Source organism: Rhincodon typus, chromosome 33, assembly GCF_021869965.1.
Source record: "Rhincodon typus isolate 14 chromosome 33, sRhiTyp1.1, whole genome shotgun sequence".
Lineage (NCBI taxonomy): Eukaryota > Metazoa > Chordata > Chondrichthyes > Orectolobiformes > Rhincodontidae > Rhincodon > Rhincodon typus.
In genome coordinates, this window is record NC_063364.1 from 12,942,492 (window position 1) to 12,962,032 (window position 19,541).

General features: G+C 40.6%; 1 protein-coding gene across 3 annotated transcripts in view; it reads right to left on the reverse strand.

Moving 5' to 3' along the window:
• The window catches only part of mef2aa (myocyte enhancer factor 2aa), a 211,577-nt gene that overhangs the window by 20,110 nt on the left and 171,926 nt on the right, over positions 1-19,541 (reverse strand). For all 3 annotated transcript variants that reach the window (XM_048615884.1, XM_048615885.1, XM_048615886.1), the window contains 2 exons: positions 18,650-18,869; positions 15,418-15,471 (listed from right to left, as the gene is read on the reverse strand). In XM_048615884.1, the coding sequence (XP_048471841.1) occupies positions 15,418-15,471; positions 18,650-18,869 (274 nt within the window). The remainder of the gene's footprint in view (positions 1-15,417; positions 15,472-18,649; positions 18,870-19,541) is intronic.

Here is a 19,541-nt window from a genome sequence, read left to right on the forward strand (position 1 = left end):
GTTCTTCAGCATTTGTTGAATGTCAAAGACCAACAGAATGTCGAAGCATATAACCAAAATAGTAAAGTACAAGCCCAAGAAAGTCAAGGCTAACTTCAAGAACAGAATGCTAGTCAGGCCACACCTTTAGCACTATGGCCATTCCTGGTTTCCAAGAAACATGGGAGATAATGTAAAAAGAGCCGTGAAGTAAATTCTTGGTATTAAAGAGTTAAGTTACCAGGAAGGTCTGGACAGTATTAAACTTTTCAATCTGGATAAGGGGATGCCCAAGGTATGATCTTACCATGGTACATAAGAAAGCAAATGGATAATTTGCACAAGGTTAATTAGCAATGTTAACTTAAGACCAAGAGTGCAAGTAGGATAAGGGGTACATACTTGAACTACTAAAAGATAATTTGCTATCAGTATGTTCTTCATTATCTACTAAAAAAGTATTTACAGCACAATGACTACACATTTGGCTCCAGTGACCCACAGAACAGCAGTGCTCCAAAACTCCTAGAACCTTCTTGATCAAACCCCATCAACATATCCAATTTCTTTCTTCCTCTGGTCCTTTGCTAGCTTTCAATGGGTATTCATTTCAACAGCTCCCTGGAGTAGGGAGTTCCACGCTCTAACCATGCGTTAGTTGAAAACATTTCTCCTGAACTCCATTTTGGATTTATTAATTATCTTTTATTTATGGTCAATTTTTGCTCTTGGCCACAAGTGGAAACACTTTCTCTGTATCTACACTATCAAACCCCATCATAACTGGCCTCCATCAGGTCCTTCCTCAGTCTTCACTCTTCTAGAGAAAAGACCCCTAGCATAATAAATATTACTGTGCAGTTCAGGTGATCTAGCCTTAGTACAGACATATAGATGCACTGGTGCAGGCAAAAATCCCAGAACTATGAGGGACTGAATGTGGTTAGGAACTGATATTGCCTTGTGGTTTTGAATTCTCTCTCTGTTCTCCTAATAAAGATCTAACTATGATTATACAACAGTGCTTTAAAAGCGAGTATGAGCTTCCTTAAAAAAATTCAATTTATCCATGAACAATGAACAGTCAACTGTCAAGGTAATTAGACACTTGTTTGGAAGAAATGGACTGCTGAACAAATGCAGCTTTGGTCAATTATAAATTGCCTTCTTTCCCCTCTAGAATATAACACTATGTAGATATTTCATTATTCATTTTTCTTTTGGAGATTCTAAATAAAACATAACGCAACACTCTTTTCAAAAGACACTTTTTAAAAAAAATCACATGGCTTAAAGCTAATTGCTTGGACTGAAAGTGTGTAGAGAGATATAGATAGGTTAAGTGAACAGGCAAGGGTCTGGCAGATGGAGTACAATGTTGGCAAATGTGGGGTCATCCATTTTGGTAGGAATAATAGCAAAATGTACTATTATTTAAATGAGGAAAAGTTGCAGCATGTTGCTGTGCAGAGGGATCTAAGTGTCCTTTTACATGAATCACAGTTGGTTTGCAGGTGCAGCAGGTAATTAAGAAGGCAAATGGCATATTGTACTTCATTACTAGATGGATGGAGTTTAAAAATAGGGAGGTTATGCTGCAGCTGTATACAGTGCTGGTGAGGCCACACTTGGAGTATTGTGTACAGTTTTGGTCTCTTGAGAAAGTGCATACTGTCACTGGAGGGTGTGCAGAGGGGGTTCATTCGGTTGATCCTGGAGTGGAGAGGGTTGGCTTATGAGGAGAGATTGAGTGGACTGGGGCTGTACTTATTGGAATTTAGAAGAATGACAGAGATCTTATAGAAACGTATAAAATTATGAAGAGAACAGATAAGATAGAAGCAGGGAGGTTGTTTCCACTGCCTGGTGAAACGAAAACTAGGTAACACAGCCTCAAAATAAGGGATAGCAGATTCAGGACTGAATTGAGGAGGAACTTCTTCACCCAAAGAATTGTGAATCTGTGGAATTCCTGCCCAATGAAGCAGTTGAGGCTACCTCACGAAATGTTTTTAAGGCAAAGAAAGATGTTTGTACAGTAAAGGAATTAAGAGTTATGGTTAGCGTGCAGTTAAGTGGAGCCGAGTCCATGAAACGAGTCCATGATTTTAATGAATTGCAGAGCAGGCTCAATAGGCCAGATGGCCTGCTCTTGCTTTGGCACAGTGGCTCAGTGGTTAGCACTGCTGCCTCACAGCGCCAGGGACCCGAGTTCAATTCCACCCTCAGGCAACCGTCTGTGTGGAGTTTGCACATTCTGCCCACGTCTGCGTGGGTTTCCTCCGGGTGCTCTGGTTTCCTCCTACAGTCCAAAGATGTGCAGATTAGGTGGATTGGCCATGCTAAGTTGCCCGTAGTGTTCAGGAATGTGTAGATTAGGTAGGTTATAGAGGAATGGGTTTGGGTGGGTGCACTGAGGGTCGGTGTGGACTTGTTGGGCCGAAGGGCCTGTTTCCACACTGTAGGGATTCTATGATTCTATTTCTTATTCTCTTGTGTACTGGAAACCAGTCGAGTTCAGTAGAGACAGTCAGTGGACTCCTCCAGTCTCAGCTGTAACAACAGGGCAGTGATCATGTCTATCACATTACTATCATATCATATGATAGTGGAAATGGTGATTCTGATGGGATCTTCGCACTAAATTTGTGTTGCAATAAACTAACATGAAATGGTAAGAAGCAGCTTAGTCTTAACATCTTAAGATGACCAAAACTCATCCATATTATTCACTATTGACATTCAAGTGAGTGGGAACTTCTGCAGTAAAAGGCCTATTATTTTGATGTTTCAGAGATAGTAGGAACTGCAGATGCTGGAGAATCTGAGACAACAAGGTGTAGAACACTTTTCTGAAGAAGGGTCTAGGCCCGAAATGTCAGCCTTCCTGCTCCTCTGATGCTGCTTGGCCTGCTGTGTTCATCCAGCTCTACACCTTGTTATCTCTTATTTTGATGCTTGCTGCTTTTATACATTCTACTGGACCCATTTGGGACCATAATAATATAAAACATTAATATAATACAGATCCTGTTTAATAATAACCTGATCTGCATCATCTAGCGAAGCATGAAAACAGAAACCTTCAATCATACACTGATCATTTTGTTCTACAAAACTATGCAGTAAAAATGAGAAAGCGCATCATTCTGTATTGGTTAATTAAAAGATCTTTATACCAGGAGAAGCTAACCAGTACAAAGAACACAACAATGAGTTTCTAAATAGTGATATTTGTTTGTATGCATTAGCTCTTCACAGACCTCAAGCTATCAGTATCTGGAAGGCAAAAGATTAATCATTTTAATTACTGACTCATAAAACAGGTAACATTATGTCCACAATGGAGTGCACGGCACAAAATCTTATCCATTCCATTTTTAAAAAAAAATGGAATAGCAAAATATTTTCATTTTAAATGCAACATTTAAGTTAGTTTATAGCTTTTTAACTCAAACAACTCAGTCTTCTAATTTAACAGTTTTAAAACCAAGCACACCCTCATGCATAGAGATAGTAAGAACTGCAGATGTTGGAGTCAGAGACAGTACAGTGCGGTGTTGAGGGAACACAGCAGGCTCCTCTGATGCTGCCTGGCCTGCCGTGTTCGTCCAGCTCCACACTGTGTTGTCTAACACCCTCTCATGCATAGTTGGGTTTCATCAATCTACAGGGAGAGTAATTGCAAATCAATGTCGTGCATTTTACTGCCATCTAGTGATCATGAAAGTGATCAGATCAAATTTCAAGAAAGTCACTAAAACTTAAAACTTTAATAAAGTGAACAGTTTTCCCATCTTCCCTTGTGATTTGATTTTTTTGGTGGGTATTAACTGTAATGTGAAGGCCTTTCTAACATTGTTTATATATTTTTAAAAAGAATGCTTTACATAGTAGAGGTTTGAGTATTGAGTAAAAATCTTGAGTATTGCTGAAATTAAAGACTTTTTGTTAAAGCTATTCATCTTGCACTCATAACAATTCACGAGGCACACCGATGTAAAGGGAAAACAACATTTATCATGTATCGGGGAGAGTGTTGATTGGTTGTCAAGTAGACTCTTTGGTAGAGATGTTGCTCTCGAAATGCACCAGTCATGCATCAAATTTACATAATCCTTTCTGCTTGGCAAACATTATCCAACTGTGAGGTATTGTTAGTAATGTTTTCAAAGGGTATTTTTTGCCCATTCTGTCAATGAAAGTATAAGTTGCTTTTTTGGACTGTCCTGACCTCTCATTTGCCTTTCCCAGAAGAGACAGGACTAGCTGAAAGATAGAAAAAGTGAAGTTTTGCTATGATACTTTTTCATAATATGTGCATTGTTGTTGCTGCAACTTTAACCAATTATTGTATAGCCACCAAACAGGATGACATTAAAAATCAGGAGATGTCACCTTTCCTTTCAGGTAGCTGTTAAGGACATTTTTATACCTTTAAACCAAATCATAATGAATCAATTGGCTACCAATTTTCAGGATTAACTTCTCACTAGTGCGAAACAGAATAACAACTCATCAAACAGTGGCACAGATTACACAAACAGTCTCAAGGAATATATTTTTCAATCTACACACTACCTAACAAACAAACTGTACCTTCTATCCCCTCCAAACCGTTTAACCATGCTATAGATAGCCAAACTTTTATAGCATGCCACCAAGTTAAAATGCTTGGATACTGTTCTAAAAATATAATTCAAACAGATCTAGTGTTATTCTAGAATTAACAAAAGATGAACTATAATGTTCCTTCAACTGGTGATCATTTGTTTTTATTCGACTAATTTCTTTTAAGATTTACTGTATTCTTACTTAGATATCAACCGTGAGCACATTGGTTGGTTTTGAAGAAGTCTGTTTCACAAATCAGATACTTACTAGAGAACAAAACCATGGGGGTAGTGCCCCTACATTCTGGCCAGGAAGACTGGGCTTGAGCCCCACTTGTCCTGGCTGTGTATCATATCTTGTTATTTTAATCAACTTGTTTAGACGACAGTGACCTTCCTCGGGCTCTTGCAACACAGTGGTAGAGTCCCTGCCTCTGGGCTCGTGGTCTGAGTTCAAGTCCCATCTGTGCAGGAAATACCTCACAACATGTCCAAGCAGGTCAATTAAAATAGCTACAGAAACTTATGACCAAGCAAGGCTCAGTAGGCAAAAGATGGGACTAAAGATTGTAAAGTTCTAACTGAAAGTGAACTGCAGTTGCTCGGCCAATTACATTCTGGGAATTATTCAATAAACAAGGTCAAAACGTAAAGATGCACTTGTACAAATAACTGAAATGAATAATTTCAAAAAACAAATGTATGTTTACAGTATCTTACATATTCAGAGCTCAGGCCTGAGCTGGTGTGCTATGGAAATCTTGCGTAGGGTTTACTCAGGTTTATTTTTAGACTGGTTTAATTTTATGGCCTGGAAGGACGACAGGGCAAAATGAACTGAAAAGAGTCCAAGATCAGCAGATAGTGGAGGGTGGGATGGAGACAAAGTGGTACACACCGAGTGAGGGCTAGAGACGCAGATGTGTATTGAGGCCATGTCCTGAACGTTGGCAAGGCTAAAGGTCAGGAAGTAGGCCAAGGATACATGTCAAGAGGCTGTGCAAGGAAGGAAATTAAGAAATAGGCCAGGTCTTTGCCAAGAGATGACCACTATTCAAAAAGCTTGTGTTAAGATGGCATGGGCAAAATATCAGGAATTCTCAGGAGCAGTGGAGAGGCAATTCACATATGAATCCTGGCAAACGAGAGAAGCCTAATGTGGGTGAATGCGTTGGCTGATGATATTTTGCAAGCAACTGGTTTCCAAGCACTTAGAGCAGATCTTACTGAAAGATGCAAGACCCTGAGGGGGGTATTGCTAGAGTAACTGAGAGGCTGTTGCCCCTTCTCAGAGAATCTAGCTCCAGGGGCGCAGTTTAAAAGTAAGTGGTTTCCCATTCAAGACCAAGATGAGGAGGAATTTCATCTCTTAAAAGGATTAGTCTGTGAGATTCTCTTCTACAGAGAGCAGAGGAGTCTGCGTCATTAAACATATTCATGCCGAGTTAGACTACGCGTTGTTTCACAAGCGAGTCAAAGATTTTGGGGACAGGCCTTTATTTGTTTGCGCATTCATTCATTAGTACACCCAAGACAGAGTTAATTAGTAGGCACAAATGTAGAATTTGAAGCTCTCACCTTCTCTGCATACATTCAAGCAAATCACCAATGCTTGAAGGTGCATGACTTCAGGATAAGGCTGAAATAAGAGCTTAAGCTTTCAAATGTAAATGCCTCATAGAAATTCTACATTTGTAGAATTTAGTTGGTCTTCCTTTGGAAGCCTTTTGCTGCACATACAATTCCAAACAGGACAGCCATCTACACTTCAAAGATTGCCATCAAATTTACTGCACAATGGCTGGCAGAGAGCAAGATACCAGCAGGGAGATCTAATAAAAATAACGGTAGCTCTAAATCTCATTTTGTTTATTATCTTTGCTTGGTGACAATATAAACTCTAAAGCTGACTTCACGTTCAGCCTTTTCATACTGACCCACTCCCTCTCTAACCGTTCTGTGGAAGCACCTTCACCACATGGGACTGTAGCAGTTCAAGAAGGCACCGTCCCAAAGGCAACCATGGATACGCAATAAATGTTGGCCTTACCAATGATACCCACATCCTATGAAAGAATAAATAAAATGCCGCTACCATACAAGAAATCCTTTCACAGCTATCAACCAACGTTACAAATATAAAATAGTTTGCAATAAACCATTACACAAAAAAGTATTGATGTGCAGATAATCTGCTGATCCATGTTTTTTCCAATGCTCAATTACGGCTCAAATGAGTCGGACGAGTTTTGATTGCAATTCATTTCACAATGAACTCTCTTTCCGAGCAAAGAATGAACCTGAAATAGTTCTCTACAGGATCTCATCGGGGTCATTATTGTGGAACCTGGGAAGGTAAATACAATGTTAGCATTCATTTCGAGAGGGCTAGAATACAAGAATAGAGATGTACTGCTGCGGCTGTACAACGCCCAGTATAAGGTCCAGACTGCATTGGGAATATTGCGAGTTTTGGGCCCTATATCTAAGGAAGGATGCGCTGACGTTGGAGGAAGTCCAGAGGAGGATTACAAGAATGATCCTGGGGATGAAGGGCTTGTCATATAAGGTACAATTGAGGACTCTGGGTCTGTACTCAATGGAGATTAGAAGGATGAGGCGGGCTCTCATTGAAACTTACAGAATACTGAGAGGCCTGGATAAGGTGGATGTGGAGAAGTATTTCCAATAGTGAGGAAGACTAGGATTCAGGATAATAGCCTCAGAGTGAAGAGATGACCATTTAGAACGGAAAAGAGGAGGATTTTTTTTCAGCCAGTGTGGGGAGAATCCGTGGAACTCATTACCACAGAAAACTGTAGAGGTCAATTCATGGAATGTATTTAGAATAGAAACAGATATGCTCTTGATTAGTATGGGGATCAAAGGTTACAGGGGCAAAGCAGGAGAATCCGGTTGAGCAACATATCAACCATGGTCGAATGGCAGGGCAGACTCGATGGACCAAGAGGCTTAATGCTGTTCCTATATCTTACAGTCTCAAAAGTGAGACCAGCAAGGAGCTTATCCAGCTTCCTAGTCAAGAAGAAACAAATACAGTTTTCTATAGACAACTGAATGCTTGCTCGGCCCAAATCAGGACAGAATGCAAAGTTAACAGCACAGTGGCAATGTTACTAGATTATTTAATCTAGAGGTCTGGAATAATGCTCTAGAGACAGCTGTTCAAAACCCACAATGCCAGCTGGGAGAATTTACACTCAATTAAAGAACAAATCAGGAATATAATGCCACAGAGAAGCAGCTAATATCAAAGACCCCTCCCACCCGGTTATAATGTCTTTCAACCTCTCCCCATCAGGCAGAAGATACAAAAGCTTAAACACTCGTACCAATAGGTTCAAGAACAGCTTCTTCCCTGCTGTTATTACACTACTGAATGTATCTCAAATCTAAATTGCTCTAAATTAGACTTCAAACCTCATCAGTATCCTGCAGATAAGTTGAGGACGCCAATATACCATCCAAAACCAGTTCTGAAGTTTCACAGAGACAAAGCTAGTCCTGGTATTGGGGAACAGGGTTTGGTCTCAGACTGGAGACAAAGCCATCATTTCAATGGCAGCCTTCACAAGCAAACAGTACTTCTCAAGCTGCACAGGGCCCTGGTTAACATAAATGCAGCAAGTTTGAAGGTCATGTTCAGTGAAGGTCATGTTCAAAGAAGTCCAATTTTGACAAGATAGCCTCAACAAAGTGTCAGACCGCTTAATTTTATAGGGAAGAGGCTTACAGCTATTCATAGAGCACAAACGCCACACTTTCGGATATACATATATATATTCATATAATCCACCCTACTGGATGTGTTTTAAGCCTGTAAAATACAAATTTCCAGGTTTGTGTGTTTTTGATCTATAGAAAGTGATGTTTCAACCCATTCTGTTCTTTTGCAGGAGATTTTACAATGCTAAAATTATAAATGCCCTTATTGAATCAGGAAGTCAGAACATTACTCAACTTGCTTCTCTCTTAAATCATGAGATTGATTTCTAGAGAATGAGAGAGCTGGGGTCTGTTTCTCAACAGCTCTGGTAACAAACAAAGAACATGCCAAGAATGTGAAACTGACATCCGTGCTGACATACTGAGCTCTTTTCAAAAGCTGCCTCTCTGTTCACTCAGAAGGTAAAAACAACAGCTGATGATCCATCAAGGTCTCACTGGGGTCTCAGTTCCAGGATTCGTCCTTAATCTGCACCTGCTGTTCCACTTCGCATAGCATATAATGGGCACAGTTAGCTGGCAGGTTATTGTGTACTAGGAACGTAATCACATGACGTCATCCAAATGCTTGCTGGATGTTCAGAAGATCTGCTCAGCTTACATGCTACTGGCTTTGCAATCAATAAAAGGCTTGGTATTATCGAACACAAACCTGAAACTGTCATTTGAGTAAAGCAAATTTTGTTGAGTGTTTTAGAAAATACCCTGTATATTAATTATATTGGTATGTTTATGTGTAACAACATTACCTTCTACTGGTAGGTCAATGTGAACAATTAACTATATAATGACAAACCTAAAGAATTACGTAATCCTCTTTACGCTGTAAATTTAATTACAGTATTAACAGAGCATAAAAATTAACAGTTGAGTTGCCAGGCTCAACCTCCAGGGTAAAAGTAAATGGAAGACTGGGGTGATATTGAAATGAACTTTGAGTTTAGCCACTTCCTTTTTACTATGGTGAAGTTCCCTCTAATCTTACACAGCAGCTGAGATGAATTCTGAATCAGTGCTTCCCAATTTGTTTTCTGCTGTGACTCCAGTTTAATAATGCATGTTTGGTGCAACCCCAGAAAGAAAATTGGAATGGGAGTAAAGACTCATTGTGCTGGTGAGAGTTTGAGCAGCAGAGATGCAAGCACATATTGCCATTCAGTGTTGGTGGGGTAAAATCCTGAACTCCCTTCCTAACTGTATTGTGGGCATACCTACAGCAAATGGATTGCAGCGGTTCAAGGAGGCAGCTCCCACCATTTTTTCAATGGCTAACTAAGGGTGGGCAATAAACGATCACCCAGGCAGTGACATCCACGTCCCGAGAGTCAATGAAATAAAAACAAAAAACAAGCAACAGAAGACACCTCCCATTTTCTGGGTCTGTTGCTGTCTATGAGCTCACTGGATGAGGCCACAGACAAGCAAATAAAAAAAAAAACACATACATTTAAAGGGACCTTGTAGCCAATCCTTGGACTGTCAAATATTGGTATCTGCTCCACAGCCACGGAGCGACGATCACTCTTGTCACACTTTGGGAACCTCTCTTCTATACAGTGTGCTGCTTCACTGCATGCTACATACCTTTGATTAGTTTACTAGAATTTTAGTGTTGTACTGAACATTAGATACAGCATAAACAGGGATCTCTGTTTCACTTTGCTTCAATACATTCTGATCTTATTCCTATTACTTGCCAGACTGACAAATTACATGCTGCAAGTTCAGAACAAACTCATTTTAAAATCAAGCTTGTTACAGGCTTGAGACACAAGACTAAACTAATTTTAAATTCAGATTTGCAACACCTAAAGATTTTCACCTCATGTTTGCAGAGTTTTCACCAAGGTTAACACTACAAAATCAAGCTCAAATAACTCAGATTTTACTGAATAATCGCATTAAGAAATCAAAATAGATGCATGTTAAATTCAAAGTGCCAGTCTCAAAACTTTGCTGATCTGTTAAATGTCACTTTGCAAATATTGTAATTATAGAATTTGCACCATCTGCCATATACCCATAAAAGTGCCAACCTATAACGATTACCTCCTTTCAAAGAAGGTTCGTTTTTAAAATGATCATATAATACCAAATGGAGGACATCAAATTCCCTTCCAAAGACAGACAGACAACATCCTTGGGCAACTTCCCACGAACAACAATTAGTTATCAGGCCATAGATGTTACATAATTAGATGACTACCGGAGGTTAGGCCTCTGACACAATCTGAAGGCTGTGAACCCAGCTGAAGTTATGTTTGTTCATGGACATTAACTTCTTCTGGCCCAGGATCCTGACCCTGATGCGTACAAGCCTTGGGACTGATATCAGAGACTGCCCTTAACTTACTAAACCAGGATCCCTTGACTGAGGCGGTTTCCCTTGATTTAACCAATGACAGCTGACAACCATGACAAGTTTCCTGGCTTTGTGGCTAAACTGCAAGACAAGACATAAGTGATGGGAGCTTGGTATTGTAGGGTGCCAAAGCACAACAATGGACCATAAGGCAGGGATGTTGTGAGCATCCAGGCAGGCACAAAGTGAGTGAGTGCTATGGGAGGAACAGAGCAGTGCTGGGACGCAGCCTGGTCCAGTCTGTGAGCTGCGCGCAAAACGACCCTGTGGCAGCATTTCAACGCAAGTTGTCAGTGCACCCCAAAGTGCCACTTTAAAGTGCGGAAGTAGCGTGTAAGTGGATCGATGGGGTGCCGCGAGGATCCTGACAGGCTGACAAGTGTCCATCACCAGCATCTTTGGACAGTGGAGAGGTGAAGACCGGGGTTGAGTGTGGCAAGTTGCCCTAGACTGTGCCCTGAGATGTTGTTGCCTAGTCTCCAAGATGGCGGCCTAGAAAGCCAAGGGAACAACTGAAGTTGCCAGGTACCTACTCTGTCTTTCACGTGGGTGGTGCTGACATCTAATTTTCTCATGGCACGTCATAGAGTCGGAAGCTGTCCAGTAATGAGCAAATACATGAACAAGAAATATTCCCTGTTGAGAGGAATCTTGCCACTCATTAGACAGGATCTCATCTCAACATCCAGAACTCTGTTTGAAAATGCAATGAGTTGCTCTCAACGTCGAAAAAAGCCTTGACCGACTCCTCACATGAATGCAAGAAATTTCGGCGAATCAAGCTCTTTTCAGATTTCACCCAAAGACTCTTTGCCTAAGCCGACAGTGCTTCTCCAACAATTTCTAGACTTGCAGGTTTCTTCCATGCCATTATTGGAGATCTATATATTAATGTTTTCATAATAATGGTTCATTACTTGGCAGGTGAAATGGGATTGAAGATGCAAATTTAAAATGCTTCTCTGCATACCATTTTATGAAAAGCCAAAGTTAAATATGTGGCTTCATGCTTTATTTTGCCTAAACGGCAATGGAAAAATAAAGATTGGAAGCAGTGAGATAGAGACAGTGACTAAATTAAAATACCTTGTATCACTGATAAACAGGTTGCAGCCAAGAGTGAAATCCATGTGACATGAGCTGGTACAAGATCAAAACCCATGACTTAAGTAGCACCTGGAAGTCTAAAGCATCAGCATAGGACTGAAAACCTGTCTAGTACAGATAGTGGTGTGCAGTATTGCACTTTGCTCTTGCCACAATTAGACTTTGAAGAAAAAATGATGAGAGAAGAATCATAGAATCACTAAAGTGTGGAAGCAGGCCATTCTGAAGAGCATCCCTCCCAGACCCACTCCCCTACCCTAACTCTGCTATTCCCCTGGTTAACCCACAAAGCTAGCATACCCCTGGACACTATGGGCAATTTAGCATGGCCAATCCACCTAACCTGCACGTCTTTGGACAGTGGGAGGAAACCAGAGCATCCAGAGGAAAACCATGCAGGCATGGGGAGAATGTGCAAACTCCACACAGACAGTCGCCCAAGGCTGCAATCGAACTGGGGTCCCTGATACTGTGAGGCAGCAGTGCTAACCACTGAGGCACAGCTTTTGAAACATGGGTTTGATGGAGGAAGATTAGTATGCATTGGATGGACAGAAAGACAGGCTAATGGGTTGGATCAAGAATAGAAATTTAGGAATTGAAAAGAAAAGAGTATTGCAAAATCAGAAGAGGAGGAAGAAAACTTGTGTGAGTAGATAACAATGGTGTGTAGACTGGGGGAAACTTGAAGAAAACCAGCAAAGAAGCAAGGTAATGCCAATGGCCCCATTATGGCTAGTGATAACCAAAAGAAAAGTGAAATGAGGCACAGAACAGTTTTGTTTCATTTGAAGCATATGATGGGAGAATGATGTGTCATTAACCAAACTGAATTAAAAGAGCCAGGTTAGGCAGTGAAAAAAGGCAAAAATTACATTTTCAACAGATGGTTTGAGGTAGGGTAGGGGAGGACCACACAATGACAACTAAAATAGGTAGGCCTGTTGACAGCAGAAATATGCAATCAGCTTGGAAGGAAATATCTTACCAAATGTATCAGCAATTTCATTCATTCAGACTTAGACGCAGCTAGGGAGGAAGAGGGATTAGATCTGCTTACAAGAATTTCTGCTGAGTCACAAAATGAGAAAGAAAGTTGAAGTAATACCCAAAAAATGCAACATAAATAGAACTTGATATTTTTACAGGGAAGAAATGCCTTTCATGTAGATATTCTTACATAAGTTATGGAAATGTAAGCACAGATTTAGGCATTGACATGTTCAAAAGGGAGAGGGTTGTTGGAAATTGAGTGTATAAATTTGGCGTATTGAATACCTGGTACTGTAACATGCTCATGATGGCGTTGTACGAGATTACATTGAATCCAGTTAAACGATCACTGTAAGTAGGCCAACTGTTAGTCATCGGTTTAGGAATGTTGATGACATGGGTTGCTCAAAAGGTACAACTTCTGGATATAATTGGGCAAGATCCGAGTATAGGAACTGTTGATGAGTCATTGGATTGACTTTAGTTATTTAAAGTTCAACCCTTGGGAGGAGGGAGCATATAATCAGGAGTCTTTGACTCTTTCCGATTGTCAAGTAGAGAAGATTGAGGATAGCTTTCTTGTCTCTCTTCTCCCAATTAAAGCCCTTGAGTGTCCAAGTAATGCCTACTTAACAGCCTCATGCCACTGGTGCTGATATGCAAAATCTAGTGAACTTCTGTGAGGGTGAGAGATACCCTCCTGATCAGGCACTTTTCTGCCCACAGAAAGCACACCTCACTGGTGATTGGGGCTGCCCATTGCTCAAAGGGTGCCCGCTGCAACCCAGCATTGCTCTGGTCTGCATCAACTCACCTACATCACAGGGTCTTTGTTGCAGCAACAGTAGAGGCTATCAATGTGACTGAAGAATTGCTGGCTTTTGACTGGCAGTGACTCTTGGAGATGGCATGTTTAACAATATGGAGGCTTTGACAGTAGACAGCAATCTGCCCAAGTAATGCTTAACTTAATGGGGCAGCACGGTGGCTCAGTGGTTAGCACTGGTGCCTCACAGCGCCAGGGAGTGGGTTCAATTCCACCCTCGGGCGACTGTCTGTGTGGAGTTTGCACATTCTCCCCGTGTCTGCGTCCAAAGATGTGCAGGTTAGGTAGATTGGTCATGTTAAATTGCCCGTAGTGTTCAGGGATGTGTAGGTTAGGTGGGTTATAGGGGGATGCTCTGAGGGTTAGTGTGGACTTGTCGGGCCGAAGAGCCTGTTTCCACACTGTAGAGATTCTATGAAATTCTATTCTATGAAATTAACCCCATATGGAGTTCAAATAATGGCCACAGGGGACTGCCTCAGCTTTCCAACCTATGACTGGACCACCACATGGTCGTTATGTTCAGTCCATTGACTGAGGAAACAATAAAAGACCCAAACCAAGGCTGTAAAATGCTAAGTTGAGAGATTGGGAAATATGGAGCCAATTCCAACTGGAGTAAGGGGTAGACTAAGCTAACGACAGCAGAGTTTGGATCTGCCGAAGCTTATAAAGGATGGAGAACGTGCGGCTATGCAGCCAGTTTGGAGGCAAAAAGAGCACAAATGAGATTTTCAACAACCACACCATAATGATAAAAATGGCCAAGCCAGTTTATGGTGGCTGGTAATTTGACATTTCAATTGTCATATATTTTCTTCATGAAAATGTGGTGCTGTGGTTTGTGTATATTCTAGTTCTAGATTTCTTACGTTGCCCGTGACACACCAGCACGGCGATATTCCAAACTAGACTTTGCACAATAAATTGGTGTGTGACTGTTACTGGCTATGAGCTGCTTTGTGTTATCCTAGGAATTTTAACTGCAAATCTCTTCTTTATAAAATTGGCTTATCATGTATATTTAAATGATCTGTGTGATACTCGAATGGAGCTTCCCTTCTTAGAAACTAAAATTGTTAAGGTAATGGTAGAGCAAGTGAAGTTTCTGCAGCTTTTCAGGTTATAAACCAGATGATGGTTGAAGATTTTGCAACAAAACCTTGCTAAGTACCATCTTGAAGATACTCCATAAACCTTTTGGAGTTTGGATGGAAGAAATTACTCTACGCATTCTCAAATGTGCATGTTTAGACACTAACAATGCTTTTAAAAAAATTAAAGGTTAGTGAACAAAAGGCTTAAGCAGTAGAGAAATAGTAATTTCAATCATTTACACACTAAACAAAAGTAAATGCTGAATCACAACAAACGGATTTGTCCTGATGAGGATCAGCATTATGACGGAGAGAGGCAGAAAAAAGAAGTACCTATTCTGAACAATTACCTGAGCAATATGGCAGCACAACAGCACAAGTTTCTGAATGCAAATTCCAGTGGGTTTGAGCTCGTAAGTTGGAGTTGAAAGGATGAGGAAAATTTCATATCAACTTTGCACGGCAGAGTAAAATGGATGATAGCAAGTCAGCCACTCATTTTATGCATCCTCCAGTCACGTCAAAAGAAATTAATGAAATTGCAAGAAATACAAAACAGGTTACTGACTCATTATTACTCATGTAAAACTATGGCACAAAGTAGATACGTAACCCCGAGTGCAATAGCATTAATTCCCCTTTTCTACTGACAGGAGGTTAAACTATTGAGCTCATGCCAGGATTTTTGCTTACCCACAGGGCTGGTGCCTGCACCATTCGGCATTGTAAGGTCACCCATCATTCCACCTATAACAAAACAGAGGACAGATCCAGCTATCAATCAAATGAATTAGAAACACATTCTCAATTTATTGGCAATAAAACTGGTTCTAAATTTACTTTATGAAGACGGGTTGAAATAAATCAAGTTTTGTATGATTAACTGAAAATACATTCCTCTTAGAACATCGAGTAAGGCTCTTTAAAGTTGCATATTAAACTGATGGCATTTTAGCAGACTAGTACTCAATAGAACCTTCAAAAACAATAATATATGTTGAATAATATGTATGAGTAAACTCAAAGACAATACCTACTAACAGATTACAGCTATATATCAAGGTGCATGTACTACAGAATGGCTGTAACGTGTCTAAGCTTTTGATTAAATCACTATAAATTAACTGTAGTTGGGAAACAAAATTAGTACCACAAACTACTGTGAGGTTTATCTGTTTAATCGATATGTTAAAGTTACCACGTAATCTTTAACATTTCAAATGCTATTATGTAATCTATATCAAATTTGAGTAAGCAGCAATTTATCTACATTTCATTCAATCTAGTCCACTGTATTCACTGTTCTTAATGTGGTCTCTTCTACACTGGGGAGATGAAATGCAGACTCGGTGGCTGTTTCGCAGAACACCTATGTTCTGTCCGTAACAATGACTATGTGCTTCCAGCTGCCTGCCACTTCAACACACCATCATGTTCCCAGGCCAACATTTCTGTCTCAGGCCTGCTGCAGCGTTCCAGTGAGCCTCAGCACAAGCCTGAAGAACAACATCTCATTTTCTACTTCGGGACCCTGCAGCCTCTGGGACTCAACAGTGAATTCACTAACTTTAGAGCCTGATTCTGTCCTTCCATGTTTTTTCACCCATCCCCACACTCTGGTCCCATCAAGACATGAGTTGCTGTCAACACAGCCTACCTACTCTCTTCTACCCTTTGCTCTCATTAGGATTTATTTGACTTCTCTTCTGTCCTGGCCTTCTATCAATGATCTCCTTGTCTGCCTACCCCTTTCACATCTCTCTTTTTTTCTTTCTCTCTCCATGCTCTGTCTCCACCTATCCACTCACTTCTCGCTCCACACCCCTCCCAATCTCATCCAGCACAAATACCATTTTTTCCTATCTGCTATCAGTTCTGAAGAGGAGCCACTGGACTTGAAATGTCAACTCTTCTCTCTCCCCATAGATGCTGCCAGACCTGCTGAGTTTCTCCAGCGATTTCAGTCTGAGTTTCAGATCTCGAGCACCCGCAGATGTTTGTTTTATTGAACTTGAGTAGTTTGTCTAACTCAACAACTTTAAAATCTACTCTAAACATATAAAACTCAAAAAAGAAATTTTCACTTCTTTAGAAACTCATCACATACACATAATGTCCAATACTGCTTTTAATGTGCAGTCTTTTTTTTTTCTGGGATGTGGGTGCCACTAGCAAGTACAGCATTTGTTGCCCATGTCTAATTGCCCTTGAACTGAATGGCTCGAGGGGTCATTTCAGACAGCAGTTAAGAGTCAACCATATTGCTGTGGATTTGGAGTCCAATGTAGGTTAGACCAGGTAAGGAAAACAGAATTCCCTCCCTTAAGGACATCAATCAATGTTTTGTAACAAATCATAGTTGATGATAGTTGTCATGTTACTAACTCTATATTTTGAATTTAAATCAGTGAAGTTTGTACGTGTCCTTAGAGCATTAACCTAGATATGTGATTTACTAATACAGTGACATAACCGCTCCATGAATGGCTCCCCTGTCAGTGTCATTAAGCAGATATGACGACTGAGTTTCCCTCAAGGTCCAAACATCAAACGAATTATCAAATAATATTGCATGGCTTCCTTCATTGATACATTTTAATGTTGGTCGTGCCCTGAGATGTTGTGTGCGTCCCGCTGAACTGAGCTAAGCCCACATAGCTGTGCTTGCAAATGGACTGGTTCCATCCGGCTAGGAACCTTGGTTCCAAACCCACTGATCAACTTAAAAGAAAAGGCTGCAGCATGGCAATTATACCCTCCTGGTAGCCTGAAACAGCGCTTCCAGCCCCTCCAGTGAGAGAGGATTGGATTTCATATGATTGCCTGGCATTTCTAGCAGTCCCAGCAACTCAAAGGTGGGTGTTGCTGGGATGTCAAAAAGTCCTTCAGATGAAGAGGGCACAGCCACAGAGAGGCAGGCCTGGAGTTTTGAATGAGGATAGATCAGGAGCCTAGAGGGTGAAGGCGAGGAGTGCGGTGTAGCATTGTCTGAAATAGTTTTCAATAGCTTGCGTTCTGGTTTCAAAATTCTGTTGGGTATGTTCAGCTTGAAATATTACTTCAGTTCAAGATTTTAAACTGAACAAAGTCGAGTAGTTCTTTTTCCCCTAATTTCTATTGATAATGGATTCTTGCTTTCCAAAGTTTTTGCCTGTTCTTTATTTTGTCAGAATTCATTGATCCTTACTTTATAACTCCAGAGATTAAACAACAAAAGACAGCCGATTAGAAGATTAAAATCGTTACCCTTTTGACAAAGCTTTCATTAAGGCAGTAGTGATGATTATTGTTTATTTTGCTCCGTGACCCACTGAGGGCCTCTCCTTCGGTTTTCTAGGTCCAAAGTTCTGGAAATTCCTTCCATACACTTCTCCTTGCTTTCCTCCACCAAAATACTCTTCAAAACATACCTCTTTGGCAAAACGTTTGGTCATATTACCTAAAATCACCTTGCATGGCTGTGTCTAATTTTGCGTTTTACTGCTCTCTTGCTAAGTGCCTCGACACTCCCCATTATATTAAACGTGATACAACTTCTTAATGGCAGTTTTCTAGTACACAGCCTTGCCTGCTGGGAAGGCAAATGAGAATAAACTATCCACAATTTTCTCAACCGATAGATGATGCATGAAAATTCATGTGTGGCCCATGTACAATCTACCAACATGCTCACCCCTCACCCCCCACCCCCAAAACACTGGGCAAGGTACCCAAGTTGTAAGTGTGAAACCAGAAACTTATCTCACGACTATTTGGGGGTGATTTATGGCAATCTAAAACATATTTTTCTAATTCATGTGCTTATAGGTTCCTAATCCAAAGTAAAAGCTCTCTCGCTGTGTGCCATCTTTCTCATCACCTTACAGTGATGTGGTAATGTTCTATATCAATGCTGTGGCTGCAACAGTTAGATATCTAAGTATACCTGCACTACCAGCACTGGGTGGTCTCTGCGGAGCCCCTGGTGACACAACGTTTCTGGGCAGTGTAGCTTGAGGAGGCGAAAGCATGCTGGTATCTGTTAGAGATGTGGTTACCAATGAATGAGTTACAAGAGAGCTGCTTGGGTGGCTGTAGGTTAGATTATTTGGGTTGCTCACTGGAACTGCAACTGGCATTGCAAAGTTTTGCGGCGGCAAACCAGGCTGCAAAGAAATCAAAAAAGACATGTTACTTCAATGCTAATATACATTTCATTTCAACAAAAGAAACGGCAAAGATGTCTGTGATTAATTGAGTTTAGGATGTACTGAATCTTTTAAACGTACAAAAGTATAGCATTTATGATGAATTTGCACAATATCCTAAAGCAGTATAATGAGCATAGATTTAAACTCTGCCATACACAAGTGAACACAAAGGCAGGTACACACAATTTTCATCTGCCCAATCTTTTAAGCGTCGTTAGTCCTGGCTCCATCTGATACAACCAACATAGCAACAGTTACACTCCTCCCAAAATTGGTGTTAAATAGATCTTTCTGTTAGTTCACAAGCACTGGCTACCTAATGCACCCAGGGGCCAATTTTGTTTTTTTTTAAATTTCCCACAGTTCAAGGAGTGACAACCAGCCTATGAGTTTGCAATATGCTGCAGTGGCAGATAAGGTGCCCCTTCATTGATGAGCACTCTGGAAACCAACTTTCCAATACTTGAACTGGAAATAAACACTCTAGAGGCAATTTCTTCTTTTACATCATGTTCCTCAATTCTATAGAATTGAAGTATGAAAGCTGAAACAAAAAAATTGTCTAATTATTGAACCCAGAACAAAAAAAAATATGAGCTCCTGAACCAAGCACTTTGATGCATCACT